This window comes from Pelophylax lessonae, assembly GCF_965119305.1.
Source record: "Pelophylax lessonae genome assembly, chromosome: 1".
Classification (NCBI taxonomy): domain Eukaryota; kingdom Metazoa; phylum Chordata; class Amphibia; order Anura; family Ranidae; genus Pelophylax; species Pelophylax lessonae.
The window spans coordinates 783,339,631-783,355,203 of record NC_138768.1 but is presented as its reverse complement, the minus strand read 5'-3'; the positions used below and the strand labels follow the sequence as shown (position 1 = coordinate 783,355,203).

The 15,573-nt window shown below is 41.6% G+C and overlaps 1 protein-coding gene across 1 annotated transcript in view; it reads right to left on the bottom strand.

Annotated features, from left to right (window-relative positions):
* Positions 1-4,523: 4,523 nt before the first annotated feature.
* Positions 4,524-15,573, bottom strand: part of QDPR (quinoid dihydropteridine reductase) — a 31,786-nt gene continuing 20,736 nt past the window's right edge. The window contains exons 6-7 of the mRNA XM_082243205.1: positions 6,336-6,419; positions 4,524-4,729 (exon numbers count right to left, since the gene is read on the bottom strand). Coding sequence (XP_082099331.1) covers positions 4,624-4,729; positions 6,336-6,419 — 190 coding nt within the window. The 3' untranslated portion in view covers positions 4,524-4,623. The remainder of the gene's footprint in view (positions 4,730-6,335; positions 6,420-15,573) is intronic.

Here is a 15,573-nt window from a genome sequence, read left to right as displayed (position 1 = left end):
AACAGGCTAACACTGTGCCAGATAGAGATTTTTCTGTGAATGTAGGCACAGAGAAAAATTGTAACTATAACTATAAAAACTTTGTAAGGATAGGGTAGTGGTCGTTTGTCACATCCTCTGGTTGGACACCAAGCAAGGGTCACATGAGAAGTCTACTCTGGGGAGGGTTCTTCTGAGTTATGCTAAGCACCAGATACAGGGTCACTTTACTATACTTTGCTTTGTGTCATCTTCGTCAATGCCCTGGGACAAGGCTGCCGTGGAGGAATACTTAACCTTAAGATGGGTCCCTGCTCTTAGAGATGAACGTACATCATGTACACTTGGATTAGAACTGTTCTCCAGTTAACTCTTGGTTCCCCGTGACAACGTACATCTTCTCAGTAACGTGCACTTAGGTGTGACATGTTGAGCTATGTCCCCATCCACATGTTTAAGATTATATATATATATATATATAGTAGCGGAGTGGGCCCCGCTGTGCACTCTGCATGGACTCCCCACGTGAACTTAACTCTTGAACCTCAAAATCTCTGTATAGGATGGGAACCTCTGCTGCACACATCAGCTCCCTTTGCTCTGGGAGACAGACCGCTGGCAGAAGAAAGTGCCGACAACATCTCCATCACTGCTAGAGGCTGTTACATAAATACCAGCTACACGCTACCGACAGGCTGCTTGTTAAATGTTTATTACTCTTGGCAACCACTATTGTCTTCACATTACTCCACATACCCCCAATGTGTTAAGAAAGACCCACTTGGTAAACTGTGTGTGTGGCGGTTACTTGTGATGCACCTCTTTAGCAACTTCACACCAGGCAAGGACAAGGTTCCAATATTTTACTTAGAAAAAAGTGCAAAAAGGAACAATCCAAAGACCAACATTCTTACAGCACAACTGGTAACTACAGGCTTGTGCTGTCCCAGTATACCTGCAAAGGTGAAGTCTAAGCAATTACAGTCCTTCAATCTCATGCAGATGCAAGTTCTTCAGAGGCATGCTCCAGTGCTGGCGGCAAACCCTCAGTACAGATGGCTTTAAATCCCAGCAGTGATAGCTAACTTCTTTCAGCTCCTTGTGGGTATCATTCTCTGTCTCGCTCCCCCTTACAGGCCCTGGATACAGCTATCCCTTTCCCCTAAGGCCTCCAAAGGGGAAAATCTCCATACGCTTTGTCCCCCAAGAAGGAACTCCTCTGGGGGCAAACGATGACTCCTACTGGACCACTGTCTCATATTTGTATACCACAGGATTAGAGGGCTGGACCCAGAGCTGAAAAAGCCCAAAAAGACCAAAGAACCATGAAAGCATTACCTCCTACCCTTCCGGCCAAGACAGCACCCATCTAGCTGTTTTAACCCACTTACAACTTTCTTGCGCTTCACTCACAAAACAATCTCCCTTCAGCACAATGTTACAACGTTTTTACATTATGGAGCATAACTACCACATTCCTACATTGTTTTCTTTTAACTTATTGGCCAGTGCAGACTCTCTCTCATTATTTGTACAATCCTAAATATCAACTGACTACCAAAATAACAATAAGGGCTTTTTTGCGGTATTTATGGATTTACTGCACATATATACTGAACTTGATGTTTACCGCCAATTCGTCAGTTTACAATCAATGAACTGACATTTTTTGTATCGCTAATTGTTTTCTATGTGTCCTAGCAGGGACTGGCATTCTTCTAGTGCAGAAATACACAGGCTACTGCACTATATGTGAACAGGCCTTTGTGGGCTGTTGTTGAGGCCTTTAAATTCATGGCGTCTGAACAGAGCGAATCATGTGTCGTCAGTACCACAAGCTTTTATCAGTACACATGGATGCAAAAAAATATGCTGAAGGTGGTATTTAGGAACCAATGGATGAGAGTGCATGAGGTATACTGCAAGTATGACCACAACACCTTACATAGGGAAGAGGAACGTGTACATTATTTGGATTTCAAATTGGTGAAGTTCTAAGTTTAGTTATTGGTGTGAAGTTGAAAAGAACCATGTATAATAAAAGGCAATAAAGAAAGTATCAGCAATGTAGGCCAATTAGACCTTGTGCTTAGCCTAGGTCATCAGATAAGTTTGTTAAATTAAGTTTAGAACATACAGGTTAATAATGCACATAGGCATGCACAGAGGGTGTGCCCAATGTGTATCAGTCACTGGTGGCGGACCTCAACATCCCCCGTATGGAAGAATAGGAAGCCAGTATTGAAAGAAACAATGCCATTGCAGGCCTCCATCTGAAAATGGTGGTTGCCTTGCTGTCTCTTGTATCTGAACCACTGACCCAAACTAGCATTCAGATTAGGAAAGGCAGAACTCCTAATCAATATGCTTCTTCCAAGTCACTGGCTGAATAAGTATCAAAGCCATTGGATCACCATGACGGCCTAGTAATTAGCATTTGTAGTAGAATATGTCTGCAATGGCAGCCTTTATGCTTCACCAGTACCAGTTTATACACAGGTCATGCATGAGAGGAGCCTCAAGTTTCTTTAGACTGGAGAGGCAAGAGAAATAAAAAAAAAAAAAAAAAAAAGGAGCCCTTGGTACAGAAAGTGAAAGGAAATCTCAGCATTGACCCAAAACAAAAAAGTAATGGGTTTTACCTATAGTTCTAGTTTAATGTTGAATATTGTGGTGAATGTGTAATTCTCTAGTTGACAGAGCCACAAAACTCCATACTTCCTCCAAGATAATTTTATTCTCAACACTTTCTCATTTATGAAGTAGGCTATGGTAATCTTATGTAGGCTGAGGACAGAACTCAAAAAGGAAGAATTCATGAGTAACTCCACTTTTGTTTAGAAAAAAAAAAAAAAAAAAAAAAAAACACCACAATCCCCTCTGGGTGATCAATGTACATTGCAGGGATTTTAACAAACTAGGTTGTTGATGCTCACTGGTTTCTGTTATGAGGAAAAAGTTTTTTTTTTTTTTTTTTTAAAACGTTTCTAAATGGCAGGACTTTCATCATCAGTGGATATACTTGCAGAGCTCTAATGAGGAACGCTGCAGTGCCTGTATGCCTTTAAAAGTTTAACCCTTTAGCAAAATCTCATCAAAAATGACATTTTGTTGCAGAGGATGCCTAAAATCTGACTTGTATCTTAGTGCAGACCTCTGGGAAAATCAGTGAGACAAATCACACAAGCAGCAAATGACATTTCTGAGGAAGTTCTGTACACTGTGTACATAATGCCTCCAGGGTGCCATATTGCATTGAGTTTTACAGCACTGCAGAGTTAAAAAGAAAATACATTTTTGTAAAAATGCTAGATTTTTTTTGTTTTATTTGTCATTTTTTTTTTTTTTTTCAAAAAAAAAAAAAAAAAAAAAAAAGTTGAGTTACCCTGAACTTATTGGACTCCTGCAAGTTTCTTGCTTTTTTTTTTTTTTTTCCAATTTTTCGGTTAGCAATTTGTCTTGGTATGTGTGTGTACTTTAGGGCCCGCTTATACTATGAAGTTACCTGCATTCTTCCCTGTGGATAAATGCAGGCAACTTCCACTACAAATAATAAACAATATTTTTCTATGTTTCATGCTTTTACTAGAACACCGTTTCACTGCATTTCAGAGATGTGCAATATTATGCAACATTTGCATTTCATCATACCTCTCTGGAAAGGAAAAAGAAAAAAGAAAAAAGAAAAAAGAAAAAAGAAAAAAGAAAAAAGAAAAAAGAAGAAGGAAGAAGGAAGAAGGAAGAAAGAAGAAGGAAAGGGAGCTTTGTGATGCAATTAAATACACATCACACTGCCCCCTACTGGCTGCTGGGACAGACAGCTGCTGCACACTAAACCACTGATATAGTGTACAGGGCATTGTGAACGGGCCGTAAAGAGAAGTAAAGCTTCCTCTGTAACTTGTACCTATAGGTACGGTAAGTCTATGATAAGTTTTACCTATAGGTACTGTAAATTGCTCCTAAACATTCACCGTTTAGGAAATATTTACTTTGCATGCAGCCATTGAAAATCACTGACGCATATTTTTTTTGCATTTTTAGCAAGTAAAAATGCATCAGTGTGAAAGCAGCCTTAGTCATTTCATAAACCTTCATTAATTGTTTGTTTGAAGCAGCCATTGAAAAAAAAGACTTCAGAATACATTTGCCAAAAAAAAAAAAAAATAAGTTAGAATAAAAGGATAGTGTAGTGTAGCCCTGCACCTTCATTTAACCTAGACTCTTGGTGTCTCATGTCGTTCCCCCCCCCCCCCCCCCACCCCGACCCAAAAAACAAGTTACATTTCCCAGAGAAAATAAGGCAAAATGCACCTCAGAAGGCCAAATGCAGGAATGGTTTATTCAAAAACTAAATTTTAAATTGAATATTCAAAAAATTCCACGAACAGCTTAAATGGGATGAGCTAATACTTTAACAATGAATGATACAGGAAAATTACAATAAAAGGTTATTGTTTTTGGTTACTGGTAGTACATCATAAAAGGGCTAAGAAATACATATTTTAGTTTGTTTCCTTTATATTCAGAATGGTAACTAATTAAAAACTTAAACAAAAAAAAAAAAAAAAAATGACACCCCTAATTAAGGACAACATTGGCTAGTTCACAGACAGACTCCCTTGTGGTTGGGCTCCATCTGTCTTACAGTTGTGCAGGAACAAGTTCTGTTTTTCCCTTTTCTGTGACCACAGTAATAAGGCTGCCAGACTTTGGCCTGTTATCCCCAGTTGTCCAGTTATAAAATGTTCTGCAAAGGAGGAAATAAAATATTTAATAAAGGGTCAGTTATTGCATGATGATCAGACAAGAAGAACAAACAGCAAGTTACATCAATACATTAATACCAACAATTAATACCAATATAAACTAAAACTAAAAGAGCAATAGCTGTGATAACAGCAGAAGTGAATATATTTTTAACACTGTCATCAATTATGATGATAACAGTATTTGTTGACAAATTTTAGACTAGTTATTCATGTGTTACTGAGCCAATTACTTCATTATCTAAATAGATCACATTGATAAAAGAAATGGGTAAAAATTCATAAATATATGATCAGCATTAGACCTGAATATTTAAATATTGTAACATGAGCTATAAACTATAAATCCCATATTCAAGTGTATGTTAAAAAGGCAAAAACACTTTTGTTTTAGATATAGTGGGTTAAGCGGACCTTTGATGGATCAAAACTCAACAGGGATGACTTCTAAGGCCGGGCTCACATCTGTGCGAATTGGATGCGGTTTTCGCATGTTCGGGGCAGGCGTGGGGTGGTTTCCAAAAAAATCCTGTGTGTGTTTTTGGGCCCGATTCCGGTGCGAATTCAGGCAAAAATTCAGACCAAAACTGCACCGAACCGGTGAACAAAAAACGCACCAGGCCCCAGGCTGGAAAAAGCGGTCACACATGTGAACCCGGCCTAAACAATCAGCTTCTTTCCAACTGGAATGTTGGAAAACTTTTCCCAGTCAGCAGCTGCAGCCATGATCAGTGTATTCTGACAGCTGAGGAGTCCCGCTGTCAGGGTACAATGGCACAGCAGGGAGGATTCCTCCATCCATCTCCCTTGTGTTGAGGATGAAATCAGTTTTGCCGGCTGATGAAAAAATAAAAAACGATCCAGCCATCACCAACCCTAAACTTTTTTTTTCCATTACCTGTGATCCTGTTCGATAGATCCCCGCCTACTGTATAGATTATCCATGGGATAAAGATAGCCATACAATATCAGTGGGTTCTCTGCTAATGAATACTGTATTATGTATCAGGATTACCATAGATTCGTTTCACAAACTGAGCATGTAAACGGTTTTCGTGCAAGTTACCTGAGATTTCCCATAGGCTTATTAGATCGCACATTTTTGATGCATTTTCTGAAAATGCACCAAAAGTCTTGTATGCTGCATCTTTTGAGCGCTTTTAGAACAAAAAAAAAAAATGCACCAAGAATGCACGCTGTAATAGAAAGCTTATGGGAAACCATGGATAACCTGTACAAAATCTGCAGGTACATGGCACTGCACCCGCCCTGCGGCCAAACCGCACCACAGCAAATGTAAAACTGCCTTTAGCGTTTAAGGTGCCTTAACTGCAGAAATATGTGAGAAATGAAAGCTGTACAGCAGAGCATGTGTAATGTTCATACATGCTAAGAGGGTATGTAAAAAGGAATATATTACACACCTCATTTACATACTAGCACTTTACAGTGCTAGAGAAATACTGTCACTGCATACAGCATCAGACAGTAATTGTGCCGAGCGGAACATCACAAGGTAAACAATATAATAAGAACATAGTCTGGGGCGAGAGGCTGGCAGCTGATAAGAGGATACTGTGTACTCACTCCGCGATAAAGTCTAATGGTGTCCAAGAACTGAAGTCTGCATCAGGCATTGAGGCTCTGTTGGCTGGCGTATCCAAGGTAACGCTGGCAATGGAAAAAGATAACGATTAATAAAACACACACTGTACACCTAAGAGCAGCATTGTATGTTAACCCTTCCGGGAATCTACAAAACAGCGCCGATATATATTTGTACATTTAGACAGAAGAGGCTCCTCTTCTGTCTGCCATCTAGGGCTGCAACTAACGATTATTTTCATAATCGATTAGTTGGCCGATTATTGTTTTGATTAATCGACTAATCGGATAAAAACCTCAACAGGTTGGTGTATAATTTAGTTAATATTCTTGAATATCTATATGCAGTGGTAAATATAAATATCCAGCTAAATAGTTGGATATTTAATCCACTATGAGACAGATATAGGTATTATTGGAGGTTTAAATTAGGGATCGACTGATTATCGGCAAGGCCGATATATCGAGGGCCGATATTGACTTTTGCCAATATATCTGTATCGGCCCTGGAACTGGCCGATATTCCAAACATTGCTCATGTAAGGGTAAAATTATGTCACATGGCATAATTCCATTTACACATTTTATTGAATATGCCACTTACATGTGTACAAATTAAAGATATAAGCAATTCCACATTAGCAGATCTGCTGGCAGATCGGTATCTCTCACCCACTTGCCGCAAGTGATACCCAGGTGATACCGCTCCATTCGGCATCCACTCAATACTGCTGTCTCTCACCCACCCAATACCGATCCGTCTCTCACCCACTTGCCGTAAGTGACACCCGGGTGATACCACTCTGTCCGACGTGACCGCCAAGATCGTATGCTGGACGGACAAATCTTCAAATAGTGTGTGTGGTTTTTGCTCAGGAGTTCTATTCATTTTAAAATTGAATGTTAAAAGCAAGTGGAATTTTCAAACACCACTCGTCCATTCAACAAATATACAAATCATTTTTGTATAAATATAGATGCAAATATTTTTTGTCCAAAAATCCAATACATGTATGGGCAGCATAAGACATTTAGTAACACCAACACAAAAAGCAGCATGCTTTTTTTTTTTTTTTTTTTTAATCACCTTTCATGATGGGGTAAAAAAAAAAAAAAAAAAAACAAAAAAAACTCTGCCTTTAGAATCACTTGGTTCCTTCCCTTGCCCAGGACTACATTTCCCATGAGGCATTGCTCCTCACACATTCACAAGTTCTCTACCATCAACTGACATGTACGGACGGTGTACTGAGCTGTATGTGCGTTGCACTGTATTTTCTGATATGTAAACAAATAATGCATTCTGTATGCACAACAACTAATCGGCTGACCGATTAATCGATTACGAAAATAGTTGACAACTTTTTTTTTTATAATCAATTAGTTGTTGATTAATCGATTAGTTGTTTCAGCCCTACTGCCATCAAAGCAAGCTGTTTGCTATGGGGTGCTTCGTTGCAGGCAGCCCTCCAACTGATAGACTCGTTTGGTAACTTTTCTGGGATACGGATCATTTGGGACAAATCAAATCAAGTTTATCCCCTTGGCTCCAGGTCTACCCCTCTGGCCACTGGTACTTCATTGCAGTGGGTTACAGAATTTAGGTATTTGGGGATTAGGGTGTCCATTGATGTTCGTTCATATGGTGTGGTTAATTTGGGGAGCTGTTATATATGGGATCGAGGTGTGTCTCCGTCCCAAATAGTGCAAACACCAACAAAAATCATAGCCCATGGGACTTTTAAACGAGACACAAGCAACGGATTAAAAACACAAAAAAGTATTTTTTGAAAAAACGACAAAAATTTTAGAATCATATCATGATAAATAATTTCCAAAAAGGTCCAACAGTAGAAAATACATAGGATGCATGCGTGTCAATGTATAAACATTCCAACAACCCTTGACCATCTGTACCATCTCTCTACACATTTCACGAGATACAAAACTCACTTCCTGAGATGCACAGATGAGAATCTAAAAAACACAAATTCAATTTAGAGAGAGAAAATATATATGTTTTTTATAATAATAATAATAATAATAATAATATTAATAGATCCCACCTCGTAACCGGACTGACAATTCATATAGTTGTCCGAATCCTCATTGGTCAATTGTCCAAATGGCTCAAAAAAAAAAAAAAAAAAAAAAGGCACACCGGACGAGAACACCCCCTGGTCTCTTAAATAATTTGTGTTTTTAGATTCTCATCTGTGCTTCTGAGGAAGGGTTTTGTATCCCACAAAACACGTAGAGAAATGAACGGCACAGACAGTCTAGTATTGTTCGAATGCTTACACATTGACACGCATACTATGCATTTTCTACGGTTGGATCCTTTTGGCAATTTTTTATCATGATAGGATTTTAAAATGTATATATGAGGTTATGTGCTTCAAATAATACATTATTGATTTTTTAATCCGTTTTAATCTGGTTCTCGTTTAAAGTCCCGTGGGCTAGGATTTTTGTTGACGTTTGGTTAATTAGTTCCCCTTACTCCAATCTCAGAGATGCACCACCTAGCGTGCCCTCCCGTTGTCCCCGGTGGGCAGAATTAACTTATTAAAAATTATCCATCTTCCCAAGTTATTGTACTTTTTCTGTAATACCTCTATCTGCATTACAAGGTCATTCTTTGACAGGTTGGATGGTGTGGTTGGTTCCTTTGTTTGGGCTGGCAAGGCTCCTAGGATGGCTAAATCCGCACTGAAACTTCCGCTCTCTCTCAGGGGGGCCTGTCACTCCTGGAGATCCGCCTCTACTATTGGTCAGCAGTTTTAGTTCTCTCAACTGAGGGATAACCCAGCGGTAACACTGGAGGCGGCCATAGTGGGTTCCTACGCTACTCTATCAACTTTGTTTTCTCAGTTTTCTTGTTTTCTCAGAATTGAGAGCGCACCCTGCCTCAAAAAAAAAAAAAAAAGGATCACTATTAAAAAGCGTGGTAGCAGGCCAGGGCACGATATTGTCAGCCCCATGTGGTTCCCATTCTATGCATTAAGACAGAAAGCCTTCTGTGTGCAGCAGCACCCCCTAATACCTACCTGAGCCCCATCTATGTCCATGAGTCCTTTGGCCATCTGAGATCTCCCCCTACTGACTGGCGGAAACACAGCACCATTTGCTCCCGCAGCTGTCAAAATCAATTAGCCAATCAGGAGAGAGAGCTCAGCTTTGTGTCTGAATGGATGTGTCAGCTTGCTGTGGGGGCACTCGACAGGAGGGAGGGACTAGGAGAAGCAAAAAGGGACCCCAGATAAGGAGGATCTGGGCTGCTCTGTGTAAAACCAAATGCACAGAGGAGGTAAGGATTAGGGATCGACCGATTATCGCCAACACTGATATATCGAGGGCCGATATGCACTTTCCCCGATATATCGGAATCGGCCCCAGAAGTTACCGATACTGCGCGTGGCGCACATGTGACATCATTCTCCGGCATGCTGCATGCGTTCTGCCTTCTAAGATCGCCTCCCATGCCTCGGACAGCCGCGTGTGCAGCCAGCTGCAGTCCGGTCACAGTGCCAGCCAGCCACAGGCCCTGGCCTCACCCACCCACCAGGGTGCCAGCCATCGACCCACAACAGGGTTCCAGCAAGCCAGCCACCCACAACAGGGTGCCAGCCACCGACCCACAACAGGGTGCCAGCAGCCAGCCACCCACACTGCCAGGCGTCAGCCACCGACCCACAACAGGGTGCCAGCAGCCAGCCACCCCACAACAGGGTGCCAGCCACCCACACTGCCAGACGGCAGCCACCGACCCACAACAGGGTGCCAGCCAGCCACCCACACTGCCAGACGGCAGCCACCCACACTGCCAGGTGTCCGCAACCGACCCACAACAGGATGCCAGCAAGCCACCCACAGCAGGGCAAGGTGCCATCAGCCAGCCATTTTTTTTTTAACCTTATGGTCTCTTTCAAATTGCAATGGAGATGGATGAAGACAGAAAGTGTAAAAGTGTGGTCTGGGACTATTTCTTGTCTCAACCATCTCCAGGAAAAGCAGCAGTATGCAACACATGCACAAACAATATAAACATGGGATCAGTAACTGCAAAACACAAAAATACATCAAATCTTTGGGCCCATGTAAGAGTTCATATTCAATTATATCATGCAGCACAGAAAAAACAAAATGAATATCAATGTGATTTTGAAATACCTCCTCCACTATCCCAGGCAACAATAACCGATATGTTTCAGAAAAAAAAACACGTGTCACAGTCTAGATTCAGATGGAAGATCCCAACTGCTGGACAGGGTAATCACAGAGATGGTCACTGATAACCAGCCATTTACAATGGTGTCTGACTCAGGATTTAAGTGGTTGATATACATACTTGAGCCAAGGTACACACTGAAGAGTGAGCAGTATTATCAAACCGAAATGCTGGGAAAGATTCACCAAAAGGTCGTTCAGAAAGTAAAGGCTATGCTACAACCAGAGAATGCTGGCAACTTACTCTCATTCAGGACTGACTGCTGGTCAGGACAAAGTCACTAATGATTCTTACATGCCATTGACAGCGGATGGACAAAAAAGGCAATAGGTTTTAAATACAAAAGTGATGCAAGGATCCCACACTGAGTATAGTAGAGAAATGTTTCTAGGCATGCTTGAAGACTGGGGAATCAACAAAGACCGAGTGATGCTTGTGCTCCTTCGAGACAGTGGAGCAAACATCCGGAAAGGAATGCTTGCTGATATGTCAGACCTCAGTGTGATGGCACACAACACCCTCCAACTTTCAAATGATGGTCTGTCAAGCCAGAGAGCTTTGATTGATATATGTTTTGAGAAGCATGAAGAGATTAAAAATGTCGTGCTGGCAAGTCTTTTGAATCCTCAATACAAGAACAATGCTTTCTCTTCTGATGATGTATTGGCCATGGCAAAACAATGGCTGACAGAAGATATTCAACAGGAGGTGCAGGAGGTTACTGCCGAAAAGACAAGTCCAGAACAGCATTTTTATAATCTGAAAGAGCAGCATGCTGCAAAAACAGAAAAATGTCCAAAAAGATGACAACGAACAGAAGAGAATCTTCATCATGGTCAAATTGATCATGACATTTTCAGTGTTTTATTGGGGCCTCATGCGAAGGATTCTTCTGAATCTGCAATAATGAGCCTGGATGATGAATTTCATCTCCATTTGAAGGAACCAGTAATTGACAGAAGTGGTGACCCTCTTCAGTGGTGGAAGGAAAATGAGGCATGCTACAAAAGACTTGTTTCCATGCTAGAAGATACCGCTCTGCTCCTGTACCAAGTGAGCATGTTAATGAAGTGGCAGCATTTTATGAAAAAAAAAAAAAAAAACACAGAAGCCCTTTAACAGGTGAACATGAACATGCTGAAATGTTATGCTTTCTGCAGTATAATATATTTTTCTACCTAACTGGGAGTATAGAAAAGTGTAGTAGTACTAGTGTCCACTCCAATCCCCTGGCTAGCTTTTGTCTAGCATTTTTTCTAGCAGTTTTGCACTGACTGCAGTAGTTGCAGTGAGTGCAATACTGCAGTATTAATCCACTGACTCCAGTCCAACTCCAATCCACTGTCTTGCTGTTGTCTACCTTTTGTTCTAGCAGTTTTGCACTGACTGAACTGCAGTAGTGATTTAAAATTATTGCAGTGAGTGAGTGCACTACTGCAGCAGTTTATGCATCATTAACAAATCAGATGATGTGATTTCTGATGTCCCTGCAAGTGCAGTTTTCATATCAGTTTTAATGCAGTTAGGTGTGAAGAACGAGCCATTAAATGTTAATAAACACTGACATGTTCAGTAACAGATTTGTGCAAAATTTTAAATGTTTAAAAAATCGGCCGATACCGCTATGCATTGGCCACAATATCAATATCCTTTCTGACCAATTTCCTCCTGGCTCTTTCATGGAGTTTGGAGCAACTTCCTGATCCAGGGACGGTCTGTGTTGTACCACTGTGTTGTGTTGTATGCCAGTGGCACTATCTTTTGAAAAAAGCATTTATGCTGAAACGCGTCAAGGCCACGCTGCTGACAGCCTACCTTTGTATCTGTATACGCTCTTTACCACAAGATGTTTGTAAGTGCAATTTGGTGTATTTTTATTTAATAAAAATTTTAGCAGTGCTACACTGTTTTGTGCTCCCTTGTTTTTTGGTTCCTTTCTGGCCATTTGACAGAGTGAGAGCCTCTCTGGTGTGACGGTTTAAGAGATATTTACCTTACATGCAGCCAGTGACGTCACTGGCGCATGCGCTCTGAAGGAACGGCCGCTGGTGCCGTGACCGACGGCTCCCACGCGCGGGAGTGACGTCACCGCGGCTCCGGCCAATCAGATGGCCGGATGCCGCGACCCCGGAAGACGGGCGACTGAACATGTCGCCCGTCATACAGGTGAGTGAGCGGCGCGGGGGGGGGGGGGGCTCGTTGTAAGGTAAGTATTTCATAATAAGCTATTATGCGATGCATACTAGCTCATTATGGGTTTGTCTTTCAGGTTGTAAAAAAAAAAATTGAAACAAGTTTACAACCTCTTTAAAAACCCATTGAAAACCTGTGGAATGAACGACTTGAAGACTGCAGTCCACAAACAGTAATCATCAAATTTAACTGAACTTGAGCAGTTCTGCAAAGAAGAGTGGGCAAATATTGCAAAAACTACATGTGCAAAGTTAGTAGAGACATATCCCATATCTGTAATTAAAGCAAAAGGTGGTTCAACAAAATACTGATGCAAGGGGGTGATTCTTTTTTCCAACTCAGCGAATCTGTTTTTGATTTTTTTCTGACACACCAGTGATCCCTTTTACCTGGATGTAATAAGCTGCACTGAGTAAATACAGCTGGATAAAAGATACAGGCTGCAAAAGAACAAAAAAATTGGAATATTTAAAAAAAAGGGGGGGGGGGTGATTATTTTCTATACTCCCTGTATGTGCAATAGTAGGAAGTGTGTGTGAGAGATAGATAAAAAAAAAAACACACTATATATATATATATATATATATATATATATATATATATATATATATCTTTATATTTATTAGGGATAGACCGATATGGTTTTCTTTCAGGGCCGATACCGATATTTTGGTCAAAACGTAGCAGTATGGGCCGATATTTTGTACATTTAAAGTTTTGAAAAATAAAGACAATATTTGACACAAATCTGGTACTGAACATGTTCATTTTTGTTTAATGCTTAATGGCTGGCACCCTGTGGTGGATAGCTGGCTGGTACAGGACCTGTGGGCAGCTGGCTGGTACAGTGCCTGGCTGGTAAAGGGCCTGTGGGTGGCTGGCTGTCTGGCACCCTGTGGTGGGTTGCTGGCTGGCACCCTGTGGTGGGTGGTTGGCTGGTACAGGGGCTGTGGGTGGCAGTTACAGGGCCTGTGGGTGGGTGGCTGGCTGGCTGGCTCGCTGATACGTCATCATTAGTGGACTTGCGGTTCAACGCTGTCCAAGCTTGATCTGGCTCCCCCCCCATTGGCTTCCCCTGGTATCGTCATCTCCCGGCTGCTGGTTCGGCCTGAGGGCGGAAGTACCACGTACTGGAAGGGACTCAGGAGCCATGAGGATAAGCTACTGCCTTAATGTAAGTTTTAATTAATGTCATGCAAGAAATCTTTACTGCTACACTCAGTGGCGCCTGTTCTTCTTTCTCTTACGTGCCAGCGGGATCTCTGCTTCTGCCTGTCAACAGCGCTGCCCTCCGTGATAGCACCGGAACATTGCACAACTGTGAAGTCCTGACTGTTCCCCCCTCCTTTTTTCCCCACCTAATTGGGGACCCATCCTACGGCACAAGCGCCCAACACATCCTCTGTTCTCAGACTCCAGACATGGCTGTCCAAGGCGAGGGAGTGACAATGATGTCACAAAAAATATCAGCAATACTGGCCAGTTCCGGGGCCGATACCGATATATTGGGGAAAGTGCATATCGGCCACTGATATATCAGCCTTGCCGATAAATCGGTCTATTATATATATATATATATATATATACATATACATATACATATACATATATACACACACACACACACACACACACACACACACACACACACACATACATACATATACACACACACACATATACACACACACACACACACAGATCAGCCATAAAATTATGACCACTGACACGGCAATAATTATTATCTCACACAATGGCACCTGAAAGTAAGTGGGATATATTATTAGGCAGCAAGTAAACATGTTGTCTCTGGCTGGTATGTTAAAAGCAAAAAAAAAAAAAAAATGGGCAAGCGTAAGGATTTGTGCAACTTTGAAATGGGCCAAACTGTAATGGTAAGATGACTGGGTGAGAGCATCTCCTAAGTTGCAGCTCTTGTGGAATATTCCCAGGCTACAGTGGTCAGGAGCTACCACTAAAAGTGATCCATGGAAGGAAAACTTGTGACAGGGATATGGGCAGCCAAGGCTCGTTAATGCACGAGGGGAGGGGAGGGGAGGGGAGGAAAGGCCTGTGTAGTCCGATCCAATAGAAGAGCTACTGTAGTTCAAATTGTGGGAAAAAAAATAAGAATGCCGCTTCCTATAGATAGATGTCAGAACACAATGCATTTAGGTTTGTTAGATATGGGATCACGTAGCTGCAGCCCGGTCAGGGTGCCTATGTTGACCCATGTCCACAGCCAAAAAACGCCTACAATGGGCAGGTGAGAAATCAGAACAATGAAAGAAGGTGGCTTGGTCTGATGAAATACATTTTCTTTTACATCATGTGGATGGCTGTGCGTTTTCTACCTGAAAAAATAAACAGATGGCATCAGGATGCACTATGTGAAGAAGGCAAAAAGACAGTGGCAGATATAACATACCTTCAGAGGTTTAGTGGAGTTCATGCCTCGACGGCAGGTCATGGTTGTTTTGACGGCAAAAAAGGGGGAGGTGGTCATAATGGCTGATTGGTGTATATGTCGAGGGTTGACATCAAAAATTTAAATATGATAAATAGTCTCAATGGCCCGCCAATGACTCCCAATCACCGACTTTACACTGCTACCTTGGACCCCCAAACTTGTTTACAATAGTCTACCTATTACATCATTCCTTGTGCTCTCCTGCAGTGTGATAATCTGTACCCTTCTCAGGGAGAGCACTCACTGTGATAACCTGTACCCTTCTCAGGGAGAGCACTCACTGTGATAACCTGTACCCTTCTCAGGGAGAGCACTCACTGTGATAA